At 40.1% G+C, this 27,328-nt stretch overlaps 1 protein-coding gene across 10 annotated transcripts in view; it reads left to right on the forward strand.

Moving 5' to 3' along the window:
* Positions 1-17,092: 17,092 nt before the first annotated feature.
* The window catches only part of SGIP1 (SH3GL interacting endocytic adaptor 1), a 200,977-nt gene continuing 190,741 nt past the window's right edge, over positions 17,093-27,328 (forward strand). For 9 of the 10 annotated variants that reach the window (XM_055306327.1, XM_055306330.1, XM_055306333.1 and 6 more), the window contains exon 1: positions 18,292-18,573. In XM_055306327.1, coding sequence (XP_055162302.1) covers positions 18,564-18,573 — 10 coding nt within the window. In that variant the 5' untranslated portion in view covers positions 18,292-18,563. Of the gene's footprint in view, positions 17,580-18,291; positions 18,574-27,328 lie in introns of those variants that run through there. The other variant, XM_055306328.1, reaches the window with a different exon arrangement.

A 27,328-nucleotide genomic window follows, 5' to 3' on the forward strand; every position in this document is an offset into this window, starting at 1 on the left:
AATGGATGCATCAACAAGAGATTCTGAATTCAAGTTACTAGCTCAACCGGCTGAGAATGACTCTAAGACTTTCTAGATGGGTTGGCTGAAATTTAGTGGTCCATAATTAATGAAGTTAAGATATCAAAACTTCCTTAGTATACTATTGAGCAGGATTTTTCAATTTGGGCACTATTGACATTTGAAGTTAAATCATTCTTTGTTGGAGTTTGGGAACAGAATGTAGAATGCTTAGCCGTATCCCTAGCTATTACCAATTAGGTCCCAGTAGCATCTCCTTTAGTTTAAGTCAATCAAAAATGTCTCTAGATATTGTCAAATGTACCCTGAGGGAGCAAAACTGGCTCCAGTTGAGAACCATTGCTATAGAGGAAGGTATCCAAAGGCTTATAGAGATATGAATCCTGGAGTTTATTTATTAGGAATGGTCTGCTTACCCATCTGCTGCTTATACCACCTGGGGAGGTGAGGACCTTCCACAAGGCTTTGAGAAATAAATCAGTTAAGACACTATCAGTATTCTTGAAAGACTCTGTAGTGGCAGTTGCTTGCAAATAAAGAGATGCTGCCATAGACATAGGCTCTGAATTCAATGAATGATGAAATCCCTGAGTTATAGGATCCAAGAAGTAATCAGAATGATTTGGCCTACAAAAATCTTTGGTAGTGGCTAATTTATCATGCGGACACTGGGACCGCAATAAACCACCCATTTCATTCATAAAAGCAAAAGAAACAAAAACAAAACTTGATTGGATGACAGAGACCTAATATAGATCAATACAATAGCTGGACACATTTCTTCAACAAGTTCCTAGACTTGAGCCAAATCACAGACCGACAGCCCCTTTTAAAAGGGATGGATTAGGGATGCCTGGGTGGCCCAGTGACTGAGCGTCTGTCTCTGGCTTGGGGTGTGATCCCGGGGTCCTGGAATTGAGTTCTGAATAAGGCTTCTCACAGGGAGCCTGCTTCTCCCTCTGTCTATGTCTCTGTCTCTCTCTCTCTGGTGTCTCTCATGAATAAAATAAATAAAATCTTAAAACAAACTTTTTTAAAAAGGGAGGGTTTAGGTATGGTCAGGAGAGTAAGGTCTCCCCAAGGATGTCCATATACTAAACTCCAGAACCTGAGTATATGTCATATTACACAGCAAAGGAGAAACCAAAGTTGCATATAGAATTAAGGTTTCTACTCAACTGACTTTAAAATGAAGAGATTATCCTGGATTATCTGAGGGAACCCAGTGTAATCACAAGGTCCTTAAAAGATGGCAGATGGAAACAGAAGAGTCAGAACTGAAGAGATGGCATTGGGTGAAAGTCTACCAATCACTGCTGGTTTTGAATATAGGATGGGTATTGAGCCAATGCAAGTAGCCTTTGGAAAACCCAAGAAAGTAGATTGTTCCCTACAGCCTCTAGAAAGGAATATAGCCCTCCAAAAAAAATAAATAACTTCATGCCAATGAGACCCACTTTTGGATTTCTAACCTCCAAAACTTCGAGTTAATAACTTTGTATTTGTATTGTTTTGAGCCATTACATTTTTGGTAATTTATTATGACAGCCATGGATTCTTTTAAGTCAATACACTAAGTCATTTTAAGTAAAGAATCTGCTATACTTATAAAAATTGTCTGCAAGTCTGCCTCTGAACCTTTCCCAAAGGGACTTGTGTCCTTACCATACTGAAGAAATGGAAATAGCCACACTTTCCAGAGATTAGTAGAAACTAACTCTGAAATGATGCTCATACCTGTAGACCCATATGCCACTGTGGCCCAATAGTTAAAGTAGGGACGCAAGAGGTCAGGTGGTTGGTTAATGAAGTTTCGGCTCATGCCTGCCTATAAGGCCATTAGGTCTCCAGCACTCTCACTGTTTACCTAGTTCTGAATGCATAGCTCAAATAGACATATTCAGACTTCTCATATTAGTTTCTTGATCTGTGGAGTGACAGATTGTGGTAAGAAAGTCCTCTCTCTTCTAAAATAGTAAACCAAAAGTAATGCTGCATCAAAAATTTGAAATATGGAGGGATATTGGTTCTTACCACTTTACCCATGTGACCTATCTACTTGACTGGTGCAGAGAAAAGATAAATCTTGGAAATGACAGTGGATTACCATAAACTTATCACATGGTGAGTTTATTTGAAACTATTGATCACATGTGGATTTTTACTGGAGCAAATTGATGCAGCTCTTGATAATCTGGTAGACAGCTATTGATCTAATGAATTTTTTTTCTACACTTGTTAGTAAACACAACCAGAGAAGTTTTCTTTCATGTAGAGGGAGTTGCAATTCACTTTCACTAGGTTACCTTAACCTCACACGTCTGTAATACTTCAGTCCTCAAGGACCTTAATGGTTTAGTAATTCCACAGAATATTTTTCTTGTCTACTGCTTTGATGATATCAGGCTCACTGGAACTGCTAAGCAGGAAGTAGCTAATATCCTTGAATACCTTAATAAAACCTACACATGTCAGGTGATAGGCCCATAAAATTCAGAGATTGCACTCAGTGAAATTTCTAGGAATTCTATTGTGTGGGATATATTGCGATAATACCTGCAAAGTGAATCATGAGTGGCTCCAACCACTAAGAAAAAGGTATAACATGTAGGATACTTCCTTGGATTTTGAGGCAATCCTCAAAACGTCATTTAGGAATTCTGCTTTGATCTATCCATTACTGAGTATTAATGTGTTATTACTAACAGTTTTCAGTAGGACACAGAGCAAGTGCTATGTGACAGGTCCACGGTACTTCCTGTTCAAACTGCTCCGCCACTTGAGCCATATAACCATGCATATTCAATGGTGGTGAAGCATCAGCCACAGATACGAATGCTATATAGAGTCTTTGGCAGGTCCTTATAGATAAATAACAGTGCATACCTTTTGAATTTCGGAGTAAAGCTATGTTGTCTTCTGAAGATCACTATTTTCCTTTTGAAAAACAGCTTTTGGCTTGCTCCCAGGTCCTGGAAGAGACTTTTTTTCCCCCCTGGGAAAACTAGACTGGATCCACTGGCTCTGGATTCAGAATCTGCAGATCCCCATCCCTATAGAGCCCCACCTTTCAGGAGTGGCTGTCTGAGAAGTCTGAAGGTAGGATGAGGCCCTGGGGATATTGCCGAAGGAGGGACATGTGTCTGGCACTCCTACTTGCCTCCTCCAGAAGGACCTGTGCCAGGTCAGCAGGGGCAGGCCAGGTGGGGAACTCACACAACGCAATGATCAACAGCGTCTATGTATTGGACAATTGCAGGTCCTTTCTTCCGCTGAGCCACCCAGGGATCCCAGGTCCTTCCTTAATAAGATACATCCTCCTCCTGCTTAATTCAGATATTTGTACATTTCATCCAGTTAGGGGAGTTGGGGAAGAGATGTGCCATCGAAGAAAATACACCTTGGGAGAAGCTTTTCTCACAAAATGTGTATTGTCTGGCTAACCAAGTTATAAACTTGGGTGAGTTCAACATTGCTTCATCATCAAGTAGAAGGAGTATATACAAGATAGGGCTTAAGCTGGTACTAGAAGCACAAGCAGTTTGCATAGGAAATTACTAAGACTCCTATGGTTCTTACTCTTATTGACAGACTTCCCTTCAGTCAGCACCTCTAGTTTCATGGTGAGCTCATTGACAAAAACAAAGCCTGATCACAGATGATCTACATTATATCCTAGTGGCTATAAGCAGGCAGCTGCAACACTGCAGCATCACTCAGGAGTGACCCGAAAGAATGCTGGTGAAGGGAAATCTTCCCAGTACAAAGAATGTTGAGCAATATACTTATTATTCATTTTTCTTGGACAGAATTGTGGGCAGAGATATGCATCTTTACTGTATTCTGGGCAGTGGCTAACAGTTTAGTTAGACGGTCATAGAATTGAAAGACACAGAATTGCAAAATTATTTACAAGGAAGTCTGGAGAAGAGATAAGTGGATGGAATTCTCCAAATTGGCATAGTATATAAGATACTTGTGTCCCATGTAAATGCTCACCAAAGGGCTACCACAGGAGAGGGGACTTTCAATAACTAGAGGGACAATATAATCCCATGTCTGGATCTTCATCAGTCTCTCTCCAGCCGCATCTTTTCTTACCCAATGTGCTTATGATCAAAATGGGGCGAAGACTGCACACTCACCAACGCTGTTGGCTATAGCCTCCACTGAGTGACCAATCTGCCAAAGCAAAGATCAATACTGATTCCCTCGGGGATCCCTGGGTGGCTCAGCGGTTTAGCACCTGCCTTTGGCCCAGGGCACGATCCTGGAGTCCTGGGATCTAGTCCCACGTCGGGCTCCCGGCATGGAGCCTGCTTCTCCCTCTGCCTGTGTCTCTGCCTCTCTCTCTCTCTATCATAAATAAATAACTAAATACATCTTTTTTAAAAATACTGATTCCCTCTATATGTTGCCATTCCCTAGGAGGGCCAGCCAGCTGCCTAGTGGCTGTGATTTGTTCTTACTGAAACAAACATTTATTCTGGATATAGATATTCTAAGATATAGGTCTGTAAGTGCTTGCCAAACTTTGCAAGGCTGGGAAAATGTCCTCAGGATACTTTATGCTCTGAAAGAGCAACTAGTGTATGTTATTTCACCCATAGCCAGAATGCATGGATTTAGGAACCACACAAAGGAACTGGCTCCTTTCATTATACCTCTAATGATGCACAAGCATAATTATCCATTTCCATTATTACCACTTGGGCTTGCTGCTTTTAAGATCTGAATTCCTAGAATCAGGAGACATACAATAATTTTTATGAACTAGAAACTGTAACCACCATCTGGCCATTATGGACACCTCATGCCACTGAACCAACAATAAAGTAGGGTGTTGCTATGATGGTTGGGGTAATTCATTCCATTTATAAAGAAGAAAGTAGGTTGTTACTACAAAATGGGAGTAAATTGGGTATGACTAGAACCCAGAATGTACTGCAGGGTATTTCTTAGTACTCTTATGTTCTGTGGCAAAAGATAACAGGAATCTATAGAAATCTGATACAGACAGGACTTTTAATGACAGACATCTTCCAGGAGAATTTAGGTAACTCTACTGGGCAGAGAACCACAAACAACTGAGCCATTTCCAAAAGACAAGGAGACTAAGAGAAGTTTAGTAGAATAAGAAACATGTAAATACCAACCATGGCCAAATTATTACTTATAGAAACAATAATTGTAATTATACTAATTTTCTTTAATGCCTTATTTATTTATATTTATATAAATTAATGAATTATTTATTTTTCCTTGTTTCTTGTCATATTAACTAATATTAGTTATTTTAATAATGGTTATCTATTTCAATATTAAATTACATGATTTCAAATGGGTAAATGTAACTCAGCTTAAGAGGGTTAGACATAACCTAGGGATAGTCAATATGACATACGGGACTTAAGTCTCCTCTTTGGGAATATTGCTTGTTGGTCTTCGGTTGTTAAAAGATGGTTGAATTGTGCTAATTAAAAGCATGAAAAAATAATAAAATAAAACAAAACAAAACAAAATAAAATAAAATAAAATAAAAGCATGATGTTGGGATGCCTGGGTGGCTCAGTGGTTGTGTCTGCCTTTGGTTCAGGACATGATCCCAGAGTCCTGGGATCAAGTCCTGCATTAGGCTCCTGGCTGGGAGCCTGCTTCTCCCTCTGTCTATGCTTCTGCCTCTCTCTTGAGAAAATAAATAAAAATCTTTTAAAAATATTTAAAAAGAATGAGGTTGTTTAATTCTGTATTTGGGGTTTAAATGTGGTAAAAAGAAATTTACAAAGGAATTGAGGCCACTAGATTGTTGTCAGTTTAGTAGCATCTTGATAGTCCCACCTTTTGAACTTGGAAAATATGTGTCCCCAAATCTCCTTCCTATATGGTTCTGGACAGAATTTTCCAATGAGAATAACTTAATTAAAATTTAGAAGGCAGACATGAAGCAAATGAATTTTTGGAAAGTCATTACAATTCCACATGGTGGGTTTCCAGATGTCTTCCTCAGCTAGCAATCAGAGAGGTTTGAAAACTACCCTTTCTGCTCCTTTGCTTTGGTCTGACATTTGTGACTGTTTCTTGATTCTCCAGCCTTGACCATCAATACTGATATTTCCTTGGCTCTTTCCACATTTGTGTAAGCCCTGTCTTCATTATTAAACTCAATGATAACCATTAATCCTTGTAGTATCTCAACTATCTTGTACAAACTCAGATTGATGCTGGAAGTGATCATCTATTACTATTTTATATTCAGCTTGTGGCCTCTGCAACAGTGATGTTCAGTGATGTAAAACTGCAAGTGGAAAATGGATACCAATTCTGTTTGATAAAACTAGAAAAATGTCAGAGTCTCTGATAAGCAGGTTCTATGGGAAACAAGCTGGAAAACTAAGGGAAGATGATGTATATGGACCAGTATAAAATGGTATAAGAAAGCATTCAGGCATCCAGAGTTCACCCAAAGCACCCTGATAACACACTAAAAACATAAATAATTATAAGCTTCACCTACTGGTAGGAATGAGTGCAATTACTAATATTTCTTCCAGCTTTTGTCAGAGAAGATTCACAAGAAGTGCAGTTCAAGCCACAGATGAAAGGTATCAATGATGCTATTTCAAAAGGACTAAAACAGGCATGGTCTGAAATGGGGAAAAATATATACACAAGATTATTATAGATCATAACTAAAACTAGGGCAAAGTTTATCATCCACAATATTAAATTAACATGCTGAATTGTAAACCAGATAATACCTTAATGAAATTAACAACCACTACATTACTTGTTTTTCACAAAGCAAATATATTTCTCATCTCAAATCCATTTCTCAGGTACACCCATGTATCTAATTTATAGTGCAGAGTTTCTCATTTAACAGAATTTATATTCCTATTACTATTTATCAAGCAACTCCAAAATTGAAATGATTTATTCGGCAAGGCCCTTCTCTTATTCTATTTTATGGGCATAATAATTTGGTTAAATTGTCACCTGTGAAAGTGATACAATTTAGAGAACTTAATTTGTCTTTCTCATGGTGGAAACATTACATCATGGCCTATTTCCAGTGATGTGACTAAAAGAAGGGAACAATTGTTTTCTCAAAGGAAAAAAGAAATTTGCATAAGCAATTCTGGGTTTTTCTGTATGTAACTCCTAAGCCACTCCCAAACTTTAAATCTTTCAGAGAAAACTGAATGGTTAATATTACAGCTTGGGCACACATTGATCCATGTAAATTAGCAGCCTTCAGACATTTTTGGTCATACTCCTTGATTGTACTGATGGTAGATTCTGCAATGAGTTGGATTGGACCATAATCACAGAACCCACAAGAAGCACCTGGAGATGCAACACTTTTTATTGAACTATGGACTTTGTGGAAACACTGCCCAATTTCAATTGATAAATACACTTGCATGTGTGCATGCACATGTACACACCTCATATATTATACATCTACACATGCACATCACGAAACAGAAAGCAAGCCATACACATCTTATTTACTTTCAGCTGGTAAATCAGAGCAACTTTCAATTTACTTCAAGAGACAGACCTAATTGCAGCAGAAGCTCCCAAGGCTCCTCCCACTTCTGTCAGCTTGCAGCCATGCTCCCCTCCGTTGGGGTCTGTTGACAAGGCACCTTCTAGACACCTGCTGACAGGGACAAGGAGCTTATGGGTTTTGAGTGAAAAGGATTTGCTAAATAAAGCTTCAGTCCAAGCCTTCAACCCTGTCTCCCAGAGGTCAGGGAGCTAAAGTCCTTCATGGCTATGGAAATCACAATGTGAACTAATGAATTGTTTACATTTTAGAGCTTGCTGCTTGACTCGGATTCCCAGTTAAACCCAGTTAGGCAATTAAGCTTGTGCATTTATATTTTCAAAAGGGAAAATACAGAGTGAGAAAGCTTCCTTTTTATAGTCAAATAATTAGTGGTGAGTATGACTCCATTTAGAGAGTCATTTACTGCCAAAGATTGATTGTGGCCTAATCTAAACATCAAAACATCATCCTGGTGAAATTAAGTCTACCAAGAACCAAGGCTCTTTTTCTTCTGTGAATCAATTCGGTATCACTTTAATTCCTTGGCTAATATGACATATTACATATTCAAATGTCTTTATTTCCTTTTGACTCTTTCCTTTGGTCTAGCACATGATTTATTTAGCTTGTAGTGGCCATTAAAAAAGAGGTGGTGAATACCGGTGGAAAAAAACCATTTTAAGATGGAGATGGTTTCATCTAGGCTTGATTCTTAAAAGATTTATTGGTCTTACTCCATCCATGTCTTTGAACTAAGTTGACCTACTGATTCCTATTTTGACTAATAATCTTTAAAAAGAAAAGAGCTTCATTTAGAACTCCTTTGCAAGGGACAAATAGCCAACCTGAACTTGTTTGAGCAAAATGGGGATGTTATTCATTCTTCTAACTGTAGGAAGATGAGAAGCAACAGGAGTTAAAAAACAAAAAAGGTAGAGGTGCTTACAAGCCAGTAGGACTGTCTCCCTCTTTCTCCTTCTCAGTTGCATTCCCTACTCACAGGCTTTGTCCAGGGGAAGGACATGGCTGCTGTGGCTGCTGCTGTGGCTCCAGGTTTACATTCATACAGCTCGAGTACCTAACAGGAAAAGGCTCCTCACTCACAGGTTTAGTTTCTTAAACCTCAGGGAAGATTTCTAATTGGGCTGGCTTGACCTACAACATGGGGAATAAGGTATTATTGGTTCATCTTGGGCCAGGTATCTCTCCCTTGACCCAACACTGGGGATAAAGAGGTATAGCCATGTTGGGAGGTGACAGAAACCATTTCTTCTTCATGATGGAATGTAGTGGGAAGAAAAAGGGAACTTCTCCCCCAAAAAGGGGAATGGTGTTAACAGAGCAAAGGAGAAATATTGAATCCCAAAATAATAATTAATATTCTCAAGACAGACTTACAATCCTGTAACTTCAAGGTTAAATCATGGGCTTTAGAGTTAGACAAATGTGAGTTCAAATCTCAGCTCTAATACTTTCTTTTTCTTGGACAAATTATTTTCTACTTCTGAGCCTCTATTTTCTCATTTGTAAAATGGGACTAGAATACTTATATCATAGGTTTGGGGGAATTACTTGAAGTAATGCTCACAAATTACTTAGCAGGACTGCCTATAGAATGCTTAATAAAATGTAAGATGCTATGAAATGCCTAAAAAACTCAGCTATTATCACGATGCCCTATGTATTTTTTTATTTCTGGTTGCTCTAATAACAACCTCACTAAACAGGTTTGGCTTTTGGATCCAATCTGAGAGGTAATTTTCTGGGTTTATATTCCTACTATGATCTTCCCAGACCTCTCTAATAAAAAAATAATATATTTGTTTATCAAATAATTTTTGTGGCAGCCCGGGTGGCTTAGTGGTTTAGCGCCACCTTCAGCCCAGGGTGTGATCCTGGAGACCAGGGATAGAGTCCTGTGTCCGGCTCCCTGCATGGAGCCTGCTTCTCCCTCTGCCTGTGTCTCTGCCTCTCTCTCTCTCTCTCTCTCTCTCTCTTTCTCCCTGTGTCTGTCATGAATAAATAAATAAAAATATTTTAAAGAATAATAATTTTGGACTCCAAATATGCATCCAGCATTGTGTTATCTCTTGTAGGAAATGTAAAAGAAATAGAAGGTATGGTCCCTTTTTTCTAGACTTCTATTGAGGTAACAACTAATAGACACAAAATAATTAGGAGATGACAAGCTATATTATCAGAAGCAGATGTGGTACATGCAGTAGGAGTTAAGAGAGTGAAAGATCCCTTTCAGTTGGATCTCAGTTTCCGAGAGGATTTGAGTTTGACCTTGAAAAAAAGCATGGCATTTATAGAGATAAAAGTAGGCATTTCAGATTAGGTGAGTGCAAGGAGAGAATGGCCAGAGCAAAATGGAGCAAGTAGTGTTGTGTTTTGAAGGAGAGATTGCTCTCAAGGATCCTTCCTCCCACTTTACCATACATAAACACAGCTTTCACTCCCAAGGCTGTGAGAAGTGAATAAGGAAGGTCAGCAGCCCTAGGAATCACAGTAAGAAGCAAATGTAGATTCCGGATGTGTTAAGGCATATATGTATGATATGTGGAGGGTGATGAAGGGCAGATAAATAGTTCAGAGTACAGGGAAATCTACAGTGGGAAATAGTGGAGGAAACAAAGATGAGGTCCAAAAGTTGAATATACTTTTAGTGCCTAAGACTCAAGGGAAATGAAGGCCATTGGGATTGAGAAAGTCAAGCAACTGTGAAATAGGTATGGCTGATCATGGAAGGGATGCTGAAGTCATGAATAATGAGGACAGGTGGTGAGATAAAGAGGATTATGATACAGTTGCTAAAGTCATAGAGAAAAGTTTAACCAGGAGTTGGTCTGGGGTTGGTAAAAAAAAAAAAAAAAAGAAAAGAAAAAAAAAGAAACAACTAAAATGGGGGAAAGTAAGAGGGATGGATCCTAAAAGATATTTTGGTAATGGCAGCAAATGATTGACACAGAGGCTGAAATACAGAAATAAGAAAATGCCAGTCACTGCTCTTTACCTAGTGAGTAGGGGATGAGGGTGAGATAGAGGAAAGGGAGATGGCCTCCAGTACAATGGATATATGCGACTTTCCTAGGCCTCCTCTCTGCCCTAGCTGCTCCGCCTTTGTGTTGCCCTAGCTAAGAACATTTATAAATCTGTGTTTAATTATCAGTTTGCTCATCTGCCTCCTCCGCCGTGCAATATGCCTCTTGAAAGGTTTATGACTTTTTCATCTCGGTATCCCAAGCCCTGAAAGTTCCGGAGCATTGACAATTCTTAACATATTTTTGTCATATGAAAAAAATGAATGCATGTGGAGTGGTGGTGATATGGACCATTAACACATAACCCTCACATGTAACTCATCCCCCTCGTCCACAGTGTTTATTGGGTCGGGGTTCTGTCAGTCTCTAGAACAGCACTATCCAATAGAAATACAATGTGACCACAATTATGAACCACAGGTATAATTTGAACTTTTCAAGTACACATTTTATTTAATCAAATGTATAGAATAATATCATTTCAACATATAATCAATCTAAAAACAATTAGCAGGATATTTTAGATTCTCTTTGTTCTGTACTCTTGTTGAAGTCCGGTGTGCATTTCAACACTTATATCATCTCAGTTTAGAACAAACATATTGTAAGTGCTAAATAGACGCTTGTAGCTAGTGACTAGATATTGTGATTCTAGAACATACCTAGTTCTCTCCCTTTTGATGGTCTCTACATTTTCTTCTGTTTAGATTTCTCTTCCTCTAACTCTTCTAAAAATATGTATTTTTATTATATCATCCATAAAAGACTATATACACATCTAACGTGGAAATATATGTAGACATTACACACGATATACACACTACATATAAATTGTATAGAGATTAACACAATGAAGTTTTAGTTCTCGTGCATTTCAAGTCTAATGTAGATCAAGTAGCTCTCTACCATTTGGGAGGGATAAAGAGGCAAGGAGGATGTGTAGGATGTTTGCAAATGCCAGTGTTGGAAAATTCCAGTGCCTTAATTTAGTCATATAACTTCACCCAGATGCAAGAAAGGCCAACAAATACAGTCTTCCTGGGTATTCAGATAGAGAAAATGGTGTGAGAAACACATTATAACTGTTTCCAACACAATTTCATATCTTTTTTTTTCTTTCCCAGTTTTTTGGCCAGCATACATAGAAGAGTATTAAATACTATATGACAATGATGACAAAAAGCATTTAAGTCTTATTCCTAATTTTAATAAAGGCTTTTTTTTCATTGTGTCCCCATTTAACAAGAGGATAGATCTGGGGAGGAGATTTGTGTATTTTATCATCCTAAGGAAGTTTTTATCTCTTTTTTTGTGAATAAGGGTTTTGTTTAATGAGTGATATAAGTTGGAATTTATCAGATATCTTTTCAGCAACGGTGGAGACAATATAATTTTCTTTTTAATAGCTTAATGTTGTGAATTATGCTCATAGATTTTTTTAAATGTTGAACTATTTTTCTTACTCCTAGAATAGTCTACTTATGATATGTATATGTATGTATATGTATAATATTTTTGAAAAGCTGGATTTTGCTTGTTGTTATTTTATTTAAAAATTTTGTATGATATTCAAGAATAAGACTGAACTATAGTCTCTTTTTAAAAATTATTTTTTACCAGGTTTTGTAATTCATAATTAATTTTGGAACTTTTTCTGTTTCTCTAGTTTCTTGAACTGTTAAAACTGCATCTGTGTTAACTGATTCCTCAGAGAAAAAGAATTCCACTATGCTTGGGCCAGTCATTGTTGCTGTGGGTCTGTGCTTCTGGCATATTGCACTGGGCCTATCAATGTTTCCTATTGGCAATATTCTCTATATCATTGATTACAGCTATAACATTCAAACATTTTTTAAAGAATTATTTATTTTAGGGGGGAATGGGCAGAGGGTGAGAATCTTTCAAGTAGACTCCCTATTGAGTGCAGAGTCCATTGCAGGGCTTAATCCCACCACCCATGAGAAGATCATGATCTGAGCTGAAACCACGAATCTGATACTTAACTGACTGAGCCACCTAGATGCCCCTAACATTTAAACAATTCTAATGAGAATATTTTTACTATTATCATGCACTCTTCCTGGCCTTCAATCTGCCTTTTTTTTTTTTTTTTTTTGAGAAAGAGAGAGAGAGCAGGTGCCTGAGTGGGGGTGGGGGATGGGGGGATGGAAGGGAGATGGGTAGGGGAAGGTGGGGAGAGACAGACGGAGAAAGACAGAATCTTAAGCAGGCTCCATGCTCAGTATGGAGCCCCACATGGGGCTCGATCTCATGACCCTGAGATCATGACCTGAGCCTAAATCAAGAGTCAGACCCTTAACTGATGGAGCCACACAGCTGCCCCCTACTCTTTTGTCATAGCACTCTGATCTTATCTGTTGTTGTCATATCCCTAAAATTTTATCAAAAGTAAAAAACAGATTTTTTTCAATGCCTTTCTAGTTTTCTTCATTTCCTCTGTTTTCAGTGAGAGTGTTTCCTCTGCTTTGGTGAAGTGTAATTGTTTGTTTCCTTCCTCTTTTGAAGCTGCTGATTCTCCTGATGTGCTTAGTCTTTATTGCTTAGCTTTATCCATGTACCTCTAGATTAAGCAGTACTCCCAGCTGATATACATTCCTTCAGTACTCAGGTAGGTCTGGGCAGGGACAGAGCAGTGGGTGGAGAGCATACCAGGGCATATCTTGTATTTGGGATAAGGGAAACAAGAAGTGTGGTTTGCTTCCCCACAGTAAAGAGGAGGATGGGGTCTGCAGTTTTTCTCAGGATGTAGCAAGTGCGAAAATATGAATAACTTCTCAAGTATGCTGGATGGGGTTAGGGTAACAGTCTCAGTCCCTCTGGATCATGAATCCTTTTATCAGTTTTATCTTAGGTGAACTGAGTAATGTCTATGGCGGACAGCTTTTGTTTCATAGTTTCTCTCTTATTCCAGGAATAGTGCTCCTTCTTTCTTTAACAATGCCTTTTCTACCCCTCCAATTATATAGGGGATTCATACTATTGAGGGTTGTTGGTCACCGAAATTTTCCTATCTCCTCTCCATGTTTAGTCACAGTGGTAAGCATGTGACTAAGTTCTATGTAAGTTTTGGTTTAAATAAGTCCAGTAAAAAAATAATAATAATAAGTCCAGTGTGATACCACATCAACCTGGTCCCATTGTCTGGTCCAAAGGGTGAACAATGAACCAAGCCAGTTCGATCAGAGCCCTTCTCCAGAAGGTTTTTGAAGTAGATCTTGAATGGTCAAGCTCTGAAGATGTGAGCTTAAAGAATTTAAATGGCCAGCTATCAGACCCCAGGGAAAAAAATTAGTAAGAGAAAACCAGCTGACATGCCGAGAGAAACAGAGTCACGAGTACTTGGTTCTGGTAACAAAGTTTCCTGGAGCATCCTAATTCTTGCTTTCTCTCAGCTATTCAGTCCTTCATATAACTCTGTGAGCTACATAAATAAAGCCCCCTTTGGCCATGTCAATTCCAATTGGCATTCTTCATTCTAACCAATAATATAGTGAGTTTGGGCTTTATATACATATATATATAATATATATACATATATTTATATATAAATATATAAATCTGTCTCTTATAAATATATATAAATATACAAATCTCTCTCATATTTAAAAAATATATATTTCACCTATTTCATCCCACAGAAGTCTAACTCTTCCGGTGGGACCTTGCTGATTTCCAGGACTTGGACCATATTTTCTCTTCTACATTCTGTGAATTTCCTTAGCAGGGACTGAAAGTGGGACAGAATCAAATGTCATGCTAACATTATAATCTTGGAGATATATATGTATCTCTCTCTATATATAGATATGCATCTATATATATCCATTTATTAAATGTCACCCCATGTTAATTTTCTTTCCTCTTTCTTTTGTGACTCAGTTCTCATGATTTTCTTTCTCTTTGTGAACTATGAACAGATTTTTCCCCAAACACTAAAATTGGGAAATTGTGAAGGAATTCAACTTTTATAGTAAGAATACAATAGGATTTGATTCCAAAAGACATGTGTAACAGGGCATCACCACCATACAAATATTATTTCAGAAAAAAAATCAATGTCTAGTGACTTCAGCAATTAAGTTTTTAGTCTTGGACTAGTTGTAGGACCTGAGAGCCTAGTATGATCTGGGTGCAAACTCACCATCCTGGACTAAATCCCTTAAGGCAGTCCTGGCACTTTGATGCAAGCTAGTAATTTAACCAATCTTTTTCACAGATCCTTTGACTTCCATTTAAAATTTGCAAAAAATATTCCATTATTTCAGCAGCTAAAAATTCTCCTTTGTACTTGTTGGTAAGCAAAAACTGTACTAAGAAATAATGAAATTTGAGCCACAATATAATGTGTTATCTTTGTTCTTGAGAAAAACATTTTCCCCCCAAAACCTATGAGAAGACAAAATTAACTGTTCCATAACATACTTGAGCAATTTTTTTCTTTTTTTATTTATTTATGATAGTCAGAGAGAGAGAGAGAGAGAGAGGCAGATACACAGGCAGAGGGAGAAGCAGGCTCCATGCACCGGGAGCCCGACGTGGGATTCGATCCCGGATCTCCAGGATATCGCGCCCTGGGCCAAAGGCAGGCGCCAAACCGCTGCGCCACCCAGGGATCCCTTGAGCAATTTTTTTACTTGAAGCAGAACTTTGTTCATCAGGTGTTCTCACAGTGGATAATTAGCAATTGGTAATTACAATTGGTAAGAAAGTTGCACAAAGTTTAACCAGTCTCCAGACTAGCCTTACCACCTTTAACTCCACATCCCTTTCTTGGTCCTTCTCTGACAATCATATCCAGATACTTCTTTTTCCTATAAACACCCCACTGATGAAAAAAAATCTTTGAATTGTCTTTGTTTCTAACTAGCTGCCTTGCTGCATGTCTAAGACAAAACTGATGTGTGTCCATACTAAATCTATCTGAGAAGTTAGCCCTAATACTCTGTAGAATGTATAATGGGTGAGGGAAGGCAGGCAGCCTGGCTTTCTCTGGTTCTTTTGCTCCGTTATATCTCTGACAATTTTTATCCCCACACCTTGGTGCTTGCACTTGCCTCAGGATTTTTTCTGAGCCCTTTTTCTTATTTCGGATTCCTTATTTGATTTAGAACTGCCACTCCAAGCCCATTCCATTTTTTTTTCTCCCTTGAACTTTGAAATTCCATCTCTGAAAGTGGACCTTCCTGAACTTCCTTTGTTTCAAAACTCTCTTCTACACACCTGTCCCCTGGAACCTCAGAAGGCTCCAATTTCTTCCACTTCTGGATGCATCCCTTGGTCTTTCACTAAGCTATTCTTTGTGTATGTGGTATAATTCTCAGCTACAAATTTCTCTGATGCCTCTGGCAGCCCCTTGGTGATAACACTGATACTAAAAAGCTAACGGGCTGGGGGCGGGGGGGGGGGTTATGCTCCAGACACAATGCTAAGTAATTTACTGGCAAAGTATTTAGAATACTGCTTGGCACATAATAAGTCATTAATAAAGGTTTGTTATTGCTACTATTTATAGCCCTATGAATGTGGAACTATTTTTATCTTCACTTCACAGATAAGGAAACTGTGAGGCACAGAGAATTACATAACTTGTACAGGGTCACAGACCTCATTAAGTGGCAAGGACAGAATTGATCCCAGTGTGTTTGATGCCAGTATTTATCCATTTTCTTAACCACTACTGAAAATTTGGCTAAATGCACACACACACACACACACACACACACACACACGAATCTTGTTCCTGTGGTTTTCAGACCAGTATGAGTTGTACTCAACATAGCTTTTGCTCTGAAATTCTTTTCTCTTTTAAAATTCAACTGCCTCATAGATATAAGGAAAAAGGCACAAGCATTTGTACCTCCCTGGAGAGTGTCATTGGGAAATTTTGAGGCTACTGAAATATGTATCCTTAGGGAGAATAAGGAGTTTAAAAAAAAAAGTCTAAGTTGCTAAGGAACTGAGTTTTTGGTGTTTTGTTTGTTTGTTTGTTTGTTTAACTATTAGTATGCTCTTCGGTCAGCTTTTTGAGTTCTATTTTCTTTCCTAATCCTTAGCTGGCAATAGCTCATATTTGCTCTGGTAGAAAGAACTACACGATGTCAAGGACTAAGCAATATTAAAAGTTTGCGGATATATTTATAACATAAAAGATTCATAATGGCCTTAGAGACTCAACCCTGACCACGCAATGCATCTTAACTTCTTTTCATTTGATGCTCACAGTTGGTCTGGGCTGTTACGGCTTTTTCTCCCAATGCTGTTGCTGGACTGCAGAGGGAGAAATGCCCACTTCTGCGCTTGTCCCTGGAGCTCTCCAGAGGACCTTCCCTTTCTTCGGATCTCCCCTCCTCCTCCCTCGCACAGGCCGCTGCCTGCTTCTTCCTTAGCTGCCGGAGCCTGCCAGCGAGGAACCGCAGCTCGCGGGCCCCCAGGGCCTGAGGCCCCGCGGAAGGCTCCCGGGGCTTCTGGGGACGGGTCAGGGGGCAGATTCTCGGCCCCAGCAGCCCGGGTGCCATCACCCTTCCCGCGGAGGCAGCAGCCCGGCACCCACCTCCCCTCCCTGGCAGCTGCAGACCCCTGAGCTCCACGCCCCCGCCCCCCGCCCCCCACCCCCGGGCCAGAACCCCGCACGATCGCCTCCCTCCGGATTTCCGCTGGGATGAACGAATGGGCTGCAGGACCCGCACAGATGCCGACGGCGCGCTGCGAAAAAATCGTGTGCTCTGGAAGAAAGTTGGTGTCCTCCAGGGCCTGCGGTTGGCGGCGCAGCCCCTGCGCCCGGGGACGGCGGCGGCTGCGGCGTGCGGGGCCCGGAGCGGGGACCGGGGCGCGTCCAGGTGCGGCGGGCGCCGGGCCTGCGGTCCTCGCCCCCGCCTCCCGCCCCCCGCCCCAGGAATGATCTCGAGCGTTGCCAGGTTGATTCCAGAGCCCCCACTCGGGTGGGTTCCTTTGTTTCTTTGTTTTAATGACACTTCCCAGCCCTTGGGCATGTCACGCGCGATTAATTCCCTGGCTCTGCTGAAGGCAGCTGGGATGAAATTTCTTCTGCATCATCCTTTTGGGGATAATTGCTTCTGATGTGACGTCAGCCGGATTGATTTTTTTTTCTTTCTCCCTTGAAAGAGAGAGGGAGGGAGGTAGGGAGAAAGAGGGAGGGAGACAGAGATGAGAGAGAGAGAGAGAGAGAGAGGGAGAGAGAGACTGACTCACGCGTGTGCGGAGGCCACAGACCTTAACGTCTGGAGTTCCTTCGGGGCCAAAGACGACGGGAATGGGAGCTTAGAAGTGTGCGGCTAAGACTTCAGAGTGCATGGAATTATTGGCAAGTCTTTCTTAAAACAAAGCAAAACAAACCGATGCCCTCCGCAGCGAGCCACGTAGGTGCTCCTGGCGCGCCCGAGCCCCCCGTCCAGCTGGCAGCTCTGACAATCAATCGCGGGGACCCAGCCGCTGCAAGGGGGCTCCAGAGGACCACGAGGAGGGGCGGGGAAGTGCGTCACCAGGTGGGGAAGGGGCCGTGCCTTTGGTGACCAGCGGGAGGGGTGGGAGCGGAGGGGAACAGGGACGGAAAATAGGTTCTGTGTGCTCTCCCGGGGTATTGTGTCAGGAGACGCAGGCTGGCTGCCATGTGACGCGGTCCAGCGCCGAAGGGATTGGCCAGGGCGGCGCAGGCGGTGCAGCTCGGCCGGGTTGCCGCTCCTCTCCCTTTCTCTCGCAGCATCTTCCCGGGAGCCCGTAGGTGAAGCGGCACCAGCAGCATCCATGGCCTGTCTTGGGGGTTAACACTCGTCTCGTTTGGCTTCGGCAGTGGACGGAGCACACCTCTCGGCGGCAGCGTTGCGAGGACCTAGCTGGGACCTGGAATCCTATCCTCCTGTATTTTTTCAGACTCCTTGGAAATTAAGGAATGCAATTCCGCCACCATGATGGAAGGTAGGATGCTTTCTGCTGTGGTTGACTGGCTTCAGGCAAGGTTTGGGCAGAACGGCGTTGAAGAATGTGTGCAGCCAGTGTTTGTGGCTCTGGTCTAGAACCTGGTTGCCAGGATTTGCAAGCAGCAATGCTGCAGCTCGCTTGCCGCGGACCAGGGCTCAGACTAATGGAATGAAACCACAAGGCTTCTGTTTAGCTCAGAACCTACAGAGCTCCCAGCTCTTGAGAGAGAGAGAGAGAGAGAGAGAGAGAGAACAACAACAAACCACAAAACCATAAAGTGCTTCCAGGGAGCAGAGATAGAGCTAAGAAAGAGCTTGCAGAGCAAATAAGTTGGGACAGAAGATAAGGTTTTCTGCTCTGGGTTCCTGGGACTACACCGATTAAACATTTACAATGGAAACTTGTTTTCTGAAATTGACATTAGCGAGGAGAGGTCATTGACAGAGTTATCCATGCTGTCATTTTCAGTGAACTGTTTAACATTTTTTTTTTAAAAAAATTCTTTTATTTTTATCTCTGCAATTTACATCTTATTGTTGGGGTGACAGGTGCAGCAAATTTGGTCCATAAGATATAGTTATAGGAGGATGCCATTGCAACGGAATGAGCAATATGAGGAAAATATCTGGGCCTCTTAGCCCTGGATTCAGGGTCTTACCGGGTTAAAAAAAGAATTTTGTTCTTCTTAAATGCATTCCTGTGCAATGATTCCTAACCAAGCACCAAATGATTATTTACTGATTACCTTTTTGCATTCAATATTAAGTGTAAGAAGGAACTTTCCCTGGGGAGATGTTGTTTAAACTATATTTTATTCTACTGAATTACCCTTCCAAGCCCGAGATAGTGACAGCCAGGATTGCCTCAAAAAAGCATCAAGCTGATTAAGAAAGAAGCAGGCAGCCTTACCCTGGCTTTGATTTTGTTTTCACACTAAAGGATGGTGCAAAAGTCCTGGCCTTTCCTAAGATGACAGGCAGAAATTTGTCCCTAGCCTGGATTTCACAATGCAGAATCGAGTGCATAATGGGTCTCAAATCAGCCATGAAAATGGCAGAGAGGCCACCTCTTAAGCCAAGGTCTGTCCTACAGATTTTAAACATTCATTAGAAATTTACCAAAATGGAATCAGAGAAGGATGGTTTCAAAAAGCAACGGTATAGCCCACTTATTTCGGGAGAAATGAATTCTTTTTGCTCTCTCTGTCATGATGTCAAACATTGTTAATGTAATTTGAGGGAGTGAAGAATTCTACAGTCATGGCCCACAGATTTTAGAAAATAGCCTTAAAAGAGAAATTGGGTATCATTTTGTCATGGAGCCTGGGTCTTGTCTGCAAAGGGCTCTCAAGCTAGTTCTTTAAAATACAGGTCTAAATAAACTGAGATTACTAACGGCCTAAGATGTAATCATTTTCATCAATAGAAAATGAATTTAATCTTTGAATAGCAAGGCAAGACAAACAGAAAGAGTATTACTGTAACACTTTTCAGTTTAAACTCATGTAGATTACTCTCTTCAGAAAGAAAGAAAGAAAGAAAGAAAGAAAGAAAGAAAGAAAGAAAGAGAAAGAATTTTGTCTATAGAGGTACTATGTTTCTCCAGCTAAATTTCATTTGTAGCATTTCCTAATGAGAAATCTGCATACATCCTAATTAGGTTTGAATCTTACACAGGCAAGTAGAAGATCTTTCATTTTTACTTCTTGCCTTGCAAACTATGGAGTTAAAGTGTCTTTTTTGAAGGAAGTAATATTTATTGACGCTCATTAATGACTTTCCTGGGAATATTGTCTATTGTGCCATCCGAGAATGTCAGGCAGTTCAAAGCCCTATGATAAGCCTATCTGAGCTGCCTAAACTGAAAGGAGAACTGTAACAAAGACGTGTGTTGGAGCTGAATTAGCACCATTGCTCTGAGTCTGCCAAATTCATCTAATGAAGGATGCTATGCTAGTACTGTTTTGAATTAGAGGTGACACTATGGACGCAGTTGCCTTCCGTCAAATCCCTGAGAAAGAAAATGGACAGCTGTTCCCATTGGCTTCGAAATTTATATGAAACTAATCATTTTTATCTACTCATAGTTCATACTTAAATGCTTTTCAAGACTTATTATCTTAATGGTTCAGTGACCTTTTAAGGCAGGTAGGAACCTTAACTAGAAATCAATTTGCCTATCAAAAACCTTTTAACTTAGTTGCTAGTCTTTTTGGCAATATATATATGTTTCTGATATTGCATCCCAGAATTCACCTCTGAATTGCTCTTATTCCAAATATGTGACAGAGCAGTTATTATTTTTCACTTAACTCATCCCTAGAGGCAACTAGGCTGTTCGTTCTATCCATCACAATAACCTTGGAAATATAAGGAACCCCCTAAAAGTCACCCTAAAATCCTGTCATGGAAGCCCTCTGCTGAAACATTAGTGGGCTCTGAGAATGTGCCACCCAACATTAAGATGGTTAAATGATGTCTCTCCTCAACAGTACATTTCATATATGCATCGGTGCGTGCATACACACACACACAGACACACACACAGTTACACACACATGTAGTAGTCGACACATATATATATATATATATATTATTAAGGAAAGGAGAGAGCCCACATTTACACTGTATATATTTCTATATTCACCAAAGTGTTTTAGTCTGCTGCGCAGGAAAAGCATGGCCATGGCAACTTTTCAAAGCTACTTCTCTACTTCGTGTAAAACAGGAGTAAACAAAGATTCTTCAGAATGGCTCATAGTTTAGTTTTGTGTTCTTGTTTTGTTGGAACAAGATATGGGCTCCATTCATTCAATGCCTATTGGAAATCCTGGTCATAGATGAGGAAGGTTACTACCTCCCCAGTGATGCTAACTTCATAGAAGGTAGTGAAATAATACTGCAGGGACCTCAAACATCTTTTTTTTTTTTAAGATTTTATTTATTTATATATTCATGAGAGACACAGAGAGAGAGGCAGAGACACAGGCAGAGGGAGAAGGAGGCTCCATGCAGGGATCCCGACCTGGGACTTGATCCCGGGTCCCCAGGATCACCCCTGGGCCAAAGGCAGCACCAAACCGCTGAGCCACCTGGGCTGCCCGACCTCAAACATCTTACCAGTAGTTTGTCCCTCCATGATTCCTTTCAAATCTTTTGATTTAAAAACATATATTTTAATTTGATATTTGACTCACCGATTACTGCAGTCTTTATTATTTGGCAGTGGTTGGTATCGAGTTGTGTTTTTCCTAAGGAATGCCACATGATAGGGAGCCCTGTGTGGTATGACTGTGAAGGGAAAGAGGGTGAGCAAAGGTAGTCATTTGCTAACAGGCACGTGTACTGGTTAAGCTTTCGATGCAGTCTATGTGATTAGGGCAACTCTTGAAGGATTCTGTTGTTATCGCAAACTATCGTTAAAGTTTGAAAATGCCATTTTGGATATACCTTCAAAGATAAATGGAACAAAGTCAGGGTTTCTTAGGACATCTGTTTATTTGTAGGGCAGCCTAGGAAGTTTTCCCTCATTTGCAGAACTGCACTGCAAGTTATTGTGCTTTTAGTTCCATAGTCAGGCTCTTAGGTGCTGTCCTAGAAGGGTAAGGTATTGGGTGCCAGTGGTTTCATCCTATATAACAATTTTTTTAAATTAATAAGCACATTATTAAGGGTTTATTGTATATAATTACAATGTATAGGGTGATTTAATACATTTTATTATATTTACCATTCACGATAATCTGTAAGTGTATTCTGCATGCAATACTTTTTCGAACTTGCAAAAATAATAATATTTTGAGGCAGAAAAATGGCAAAATAGAATGTGAACCTAAGTTCATGGTTTGTTTGTTTGTTTGTTTGTTTGGTCAATTCAAGTTCTTATAAATAGTATAAACTGGAGTCCTTTATAATGTCATATATTTATTGCTTCCTTCAATTTTAGAGGAAAAACCATGAACCATCCTAGTCACCTGGATGTTTTACATTAACATATTTACCTCAGAAGACCTAATTACATGTTTCTCTTGAATTCTGATAAATGGAGATGAGAATTTTCTGGACTCAAGTTCACTTAGCAACAAAGCTCATACATTTGGCCTATCATAATATTTTATAATAGGAACCTTTTTAAAATTTGTATCAAGATGGGCATCTTAACCTAATTGAAAACTAGATCTTGGTTTCTTGGGTGGACACATTCTGTCTCTCTTTTAAATATGAATATGCACAGAACCATACCCTCAACCCCTCGTTAATGCTCTTTATCTTAAACTTCTTAGACAATTTGGAACGATTCTAGATTAACTGAGCTTTTGTTGTTGCAATGAACCTCATAATAGTAAAGATTGTTTTTTCCTATCTAGAAATAGAGTTTTATTTATTTGGAAAATTCTTTGATCTGATCAGAAAGAAACAAAGCATTTTGGAGCTGGACCTGTTCATTTTCTAGTTAGCAAAGAAGTTTTAAAGAGAATACTTCCCAGAAAGAGTGAAGTTATTTTGGAAAATCTTAAGCATGCATATGAGATTCTAATATATGGGTCATCATGTATGTCATTTCTCTTCTTCCCCAAGGCTCTGTGTCAGAAGGAGCCTTCTTATGTATATAAGTTCCCAAAAAATTCCAGAGGTCAAAACTTTAAATTTCTAAGAAGAATATGCAGTCTTCAAAAAATTATCTTAGACAAACCATTCTAGAAGACTCTGGATAATTCTTTCTGTTGGACTTGCCACATACATTATCCATGTTTCAAATAAACAAATTGCAGGAAGTCACCAACTCACAGTTCTTATGTTCCTGAAAGTTTGTTTATGAATTGCTCATTTGAAACGAGTATTCCCATAGGAATAATGACATATATGTTGATTAGATTCTCACACTCGTTCAAAGGCTATTAACCCATTATCTAGTTGAAATACTAAATATTTGCAACGAAATGTGTGAAGAACAGTATGGTTACCACAGTAAGTAGCCAGAAAGGAACAATGGAATTAAATATGTTTTCAATTGTAAATGATGCTATTTGTGAAAAGGAAGGTTTCATTAGAGGACAATGAGGATATGGAGAAAAAATATGAAGGGAGTTTTAAGGTATATTTTCAGAAGTTGTAGAGACTTATGACACTGAATTTTCAATTATGTTCAATTTTACTTCCATACTCACGGTTTACTTTTCTCAGTTCAATTTTATCATATATACTACTGTTAAACTGTCATTACTTTCCTTATGTAAACTTGCGAATGGAATTAATAAAGGGAGAGAGAATTTACTGAGATGATGGTACAGGGGTTGGAAGAAGAAAATGCTTAAGGGATCATGATGGTTTTGGGCTCCTGTCTAAAAAAAATCTCTGAGGAGTAATGAACTGAGTAAGGAGAGATCAGAGATGGAAGGGGACTGAGGGGCATGAGAAGGGCAGGATATCCTCCAGGACAAAAGGGTGTTTGTGGCAGGAGTGTTGGGCCTAACTGGTTCCTATGTTGACTACCAAATATTTCTGTGAGCACTGGATGGTTTGCTTACCAAGGAGAGAGCTACGGTGGGTGGAGGTCAGTGTCCACTGAGGAAGGGTCAGTCTGCATTCTTGGCACATGTTTGCCCTCTAACTATATCCACAGAATTTCAGGGAGATATTTAGAATCTCTATTTAAATATCTTATGTCATGTCACTTGCTTAAAAAGCTTCTGTATCTTCTCATTTCTGTTAAAATCCATTGCAGATGGAAGGCTGCATACTCAGACCTGCCAGGCCTGTCCAAGCTGGTGGAATGCCTTGCTGCCAGTGTCAGAGTGTTTGGAACAAACAAACTTTTCTGCCTCAGGACTTTTGCTCTACCTAGAGCATGATTTTGCCAATTCCCAGACTGTTTTCTTGTGGTCCCAGCAAAACTACCACCTCCTTGGAGGACTTCCCTATCCACTCTCTACACATCCCAAGCTCTCAAACACACAGGCCTGGGCCCCTGAGTACGTTCCAGTCCACTCTCTCTCCTCAGAGATGTATTTATGATTCATGGTCATTTAATGCTGTATGGGCTGAATTTCTCACTCAGAGCTAAGCTCCACAAGGACAGGACTCTGGTCTATCAGGTTCACCTCCTCATTCTTAGTTCTTGACACACAGTGGATGCTTAGTGTGTTTATCCATTGGAGAAGTGAGGAAAACCAGATATAAATGACCCTGATGGCTTCATGTGGTAACACTGAAAGGTATTATTTGGGGCATTATAGTTGATGTAGGAAAAAATGAATGCTCAAATTTGTGTTCTCGCTGGAGAATAAACATGAAGTGATTGAGAAAAAGAATGAAGTATTATGGAATGGGATATTGTGAGATACAGATAATATATTTTGGGAAGCAAAAGAAAAAGAAATGGTCCATTTGAAAATATGTGCTTGAGTTTGAATCATTTTGATGATTAGCTCTGAAGAAATTATTTTATAATGGGAAAGACAAGTGATAGCCCAGCCATTCAAAGGAATCCTGAGAAAATCCCAGGAGCAGTGCTGTCAATGTGCCTATACATATTTTTCATTTTTTCTCTCCCTTCTGCTTTCCTTTATTTCTGCCCTCCCTCTATCTACTTCCCTCATCCTTCTGCCTCATCTTTCTCTCCCTGGACTATCTTTCCTTTTCTCTGGTTTATGACCAGATCTGAAAACACTGGCTTCTAGAGCTGGAGTTTGACTTGGAATCTGGCAAGTATTTCTAAGTAAGTAAATGAATACAGATGAGCATAATGTTGTACAATGTATCTGTGCAAGCAGTGGCAGTGTGATGATGGTAAATGAGGTTTTTCAAATGCCAAATTATTCCTGATCAGAGAATTCATTAGTCTTAGAAGCTCAGTTTGTTTACTAAATTTGTGTAGTTTGGATGTTTTTGGTAGAAAGAGCATGGATCCAGAGGCAGACTTAAGTTTGAGTCTAAGTGTTGTGACTGCTTGGCTGTGTGCCTTGAGAAAGTTACTTTACCTTCCTGGGGTTCTGTTTCATTGCAAATAAAATGAGAGAATTGATCTGCCTATCTCTAGAACTTCTAGTTTTAAGAGTCTCTGGCATTCACTGAATGGTTTGGATTCCCCATACTTACTCCCTCCAAGGTTTAAATTGAATTATTGAGTTTTTTTCCTCCCATCTCAAAATATGCTTGTCTTAATACAAGAATAGTCCAAATGTATTACTATCTGCCTTTCACTGGCTACTCCTCCTCTGCTGTTCTTTTGTATGGATGCCATTGGTTAATTTTGCCCCTTTTCAGTATTGGAAGAGAAAGGTGCAGTTACACAACCCTTATCTCTAGTCCCTAGCATAGAACTGTCTGTGTTATTCATCAGAAATTGCATGAATTGTATGAATGCATACTAGGTGTTCGACTCTGTGCTGGAGGTCCAAATACAAATTCCTGCCTACATGGACCTTCCTGTTTGATGCAAGAGAGATGGGAAAATAAAATGAAACACAGAGTACATTTGATGGGGATAAGAACTTTGGAGAAGAGGGATCCCTGGGTGGCGCAGCGGTTTGGCGCCTGCCTTTGGCCCGGGGCGCGATCCTGAAGACCCGGGATCGAATCCCATATCGGGCTCCCGGTGCATGGAGCCTGCTTCTCCCTCTGCCTGTGTCTCTGCCTCTCTCTCTCTCTCTCTCTCTCTCTCTCTCTGTGACTATCATAAATAAATAAAAATTAAAAAAAAAAGAAGAACTTTGGAGAAGAATCAAGTGGAGAAAGGAGATAGAGGAAATTGTGGGAGAGAGGAAGGAGTAGGGTAGATGGGATTGCAATTGTAAATAAGGTGCTAATGGGTAGCCTCACTGAGAAGACATATGAGCAAAGACTTGAAGGAGTGGAGAGGGTGAGCAGCCATGTAATTATTCAGGGGATGAGTCCAAAGACGTGGGAGAAAGAGCATGTACAAATGCTCAGAACATGGGACGGCAAGGACGTCAGTGCTTCTGGACAAAAGCACAGGGGGATGTTCAAGAGAGGGACTCCAAGGTAACACATAAGCAGACATCTGTGAATCTTCAGAAATAGGAAAGCCAGCGTCTTTTTGTGTTGGTCAGTTGGCATGAGCCTATGTTATCCATGTGTCTAGTGACAGGTGGGCATTCAGAAGCCTGGCATTTTGATACTGGTTCTGTGGTGCCTCTTGGACTCATCTTTCCACGTATTTAAGTAAATAGATAAATATCATGCTCTTACCTTAGTTCGTGGTTTCAATCCTAGAGTTAGAGTTGAGTGTGACTTGAAGGGGCTGGATCTCCTGACTAGCTCTATGACCTTGAATGAGTTCTGGCACGGCTTTGGCCTCAGCATCCCCATTTATAAGGTAGGAATAATGCTGGCTCTTTATCTCAAAGAAGCATAGGGAAGGTAGAATGAGATAATAAATATGAGAACATCTGAAGAAGAGTGGTGCAAATGCCAGTTATTTTCTCAGATCACTCTCTTTCTTAGTCCTATTGTTATATGTGGGTTCCTTAGCATTCAGTGGCTAGGCATTACAGCTCACTATTTGACTGGTCAAGTAGATTATTGCTGGACCTCTTCTGCAGATAGATCTACAGATTTCTTTTCTCCTCGCCATACTTTTAATTACTAACATGTTCCACCATCCTTGATTCCCAATGTCCATGGGTTACACTCTCCATTTCTTGACCTTGGAAGGCATCACTAATCAATCTTAACTATCTTTCTCTCTGGCCTCAGCCTCTATCTTAACATCATATTCCAGGCCACTTCTG

This window comes from Nyctereutes procyonoides, unplaced genomic scaffold, assembly GCF_905146905.1.
Source record: "Nyctereutes procyonoides isolate TBG_1078 unplaced genomic scaffold, NYPRO_anot_genome, whole genome shotgun sequence".
NCBI classification, from domain to species: domain Eukaryota; kingdom Metazoa; phylum Chordata; class Mammalia; order Carnivora; family Canidae; genus Nyctereutes; species Nyctereutes procyonoides.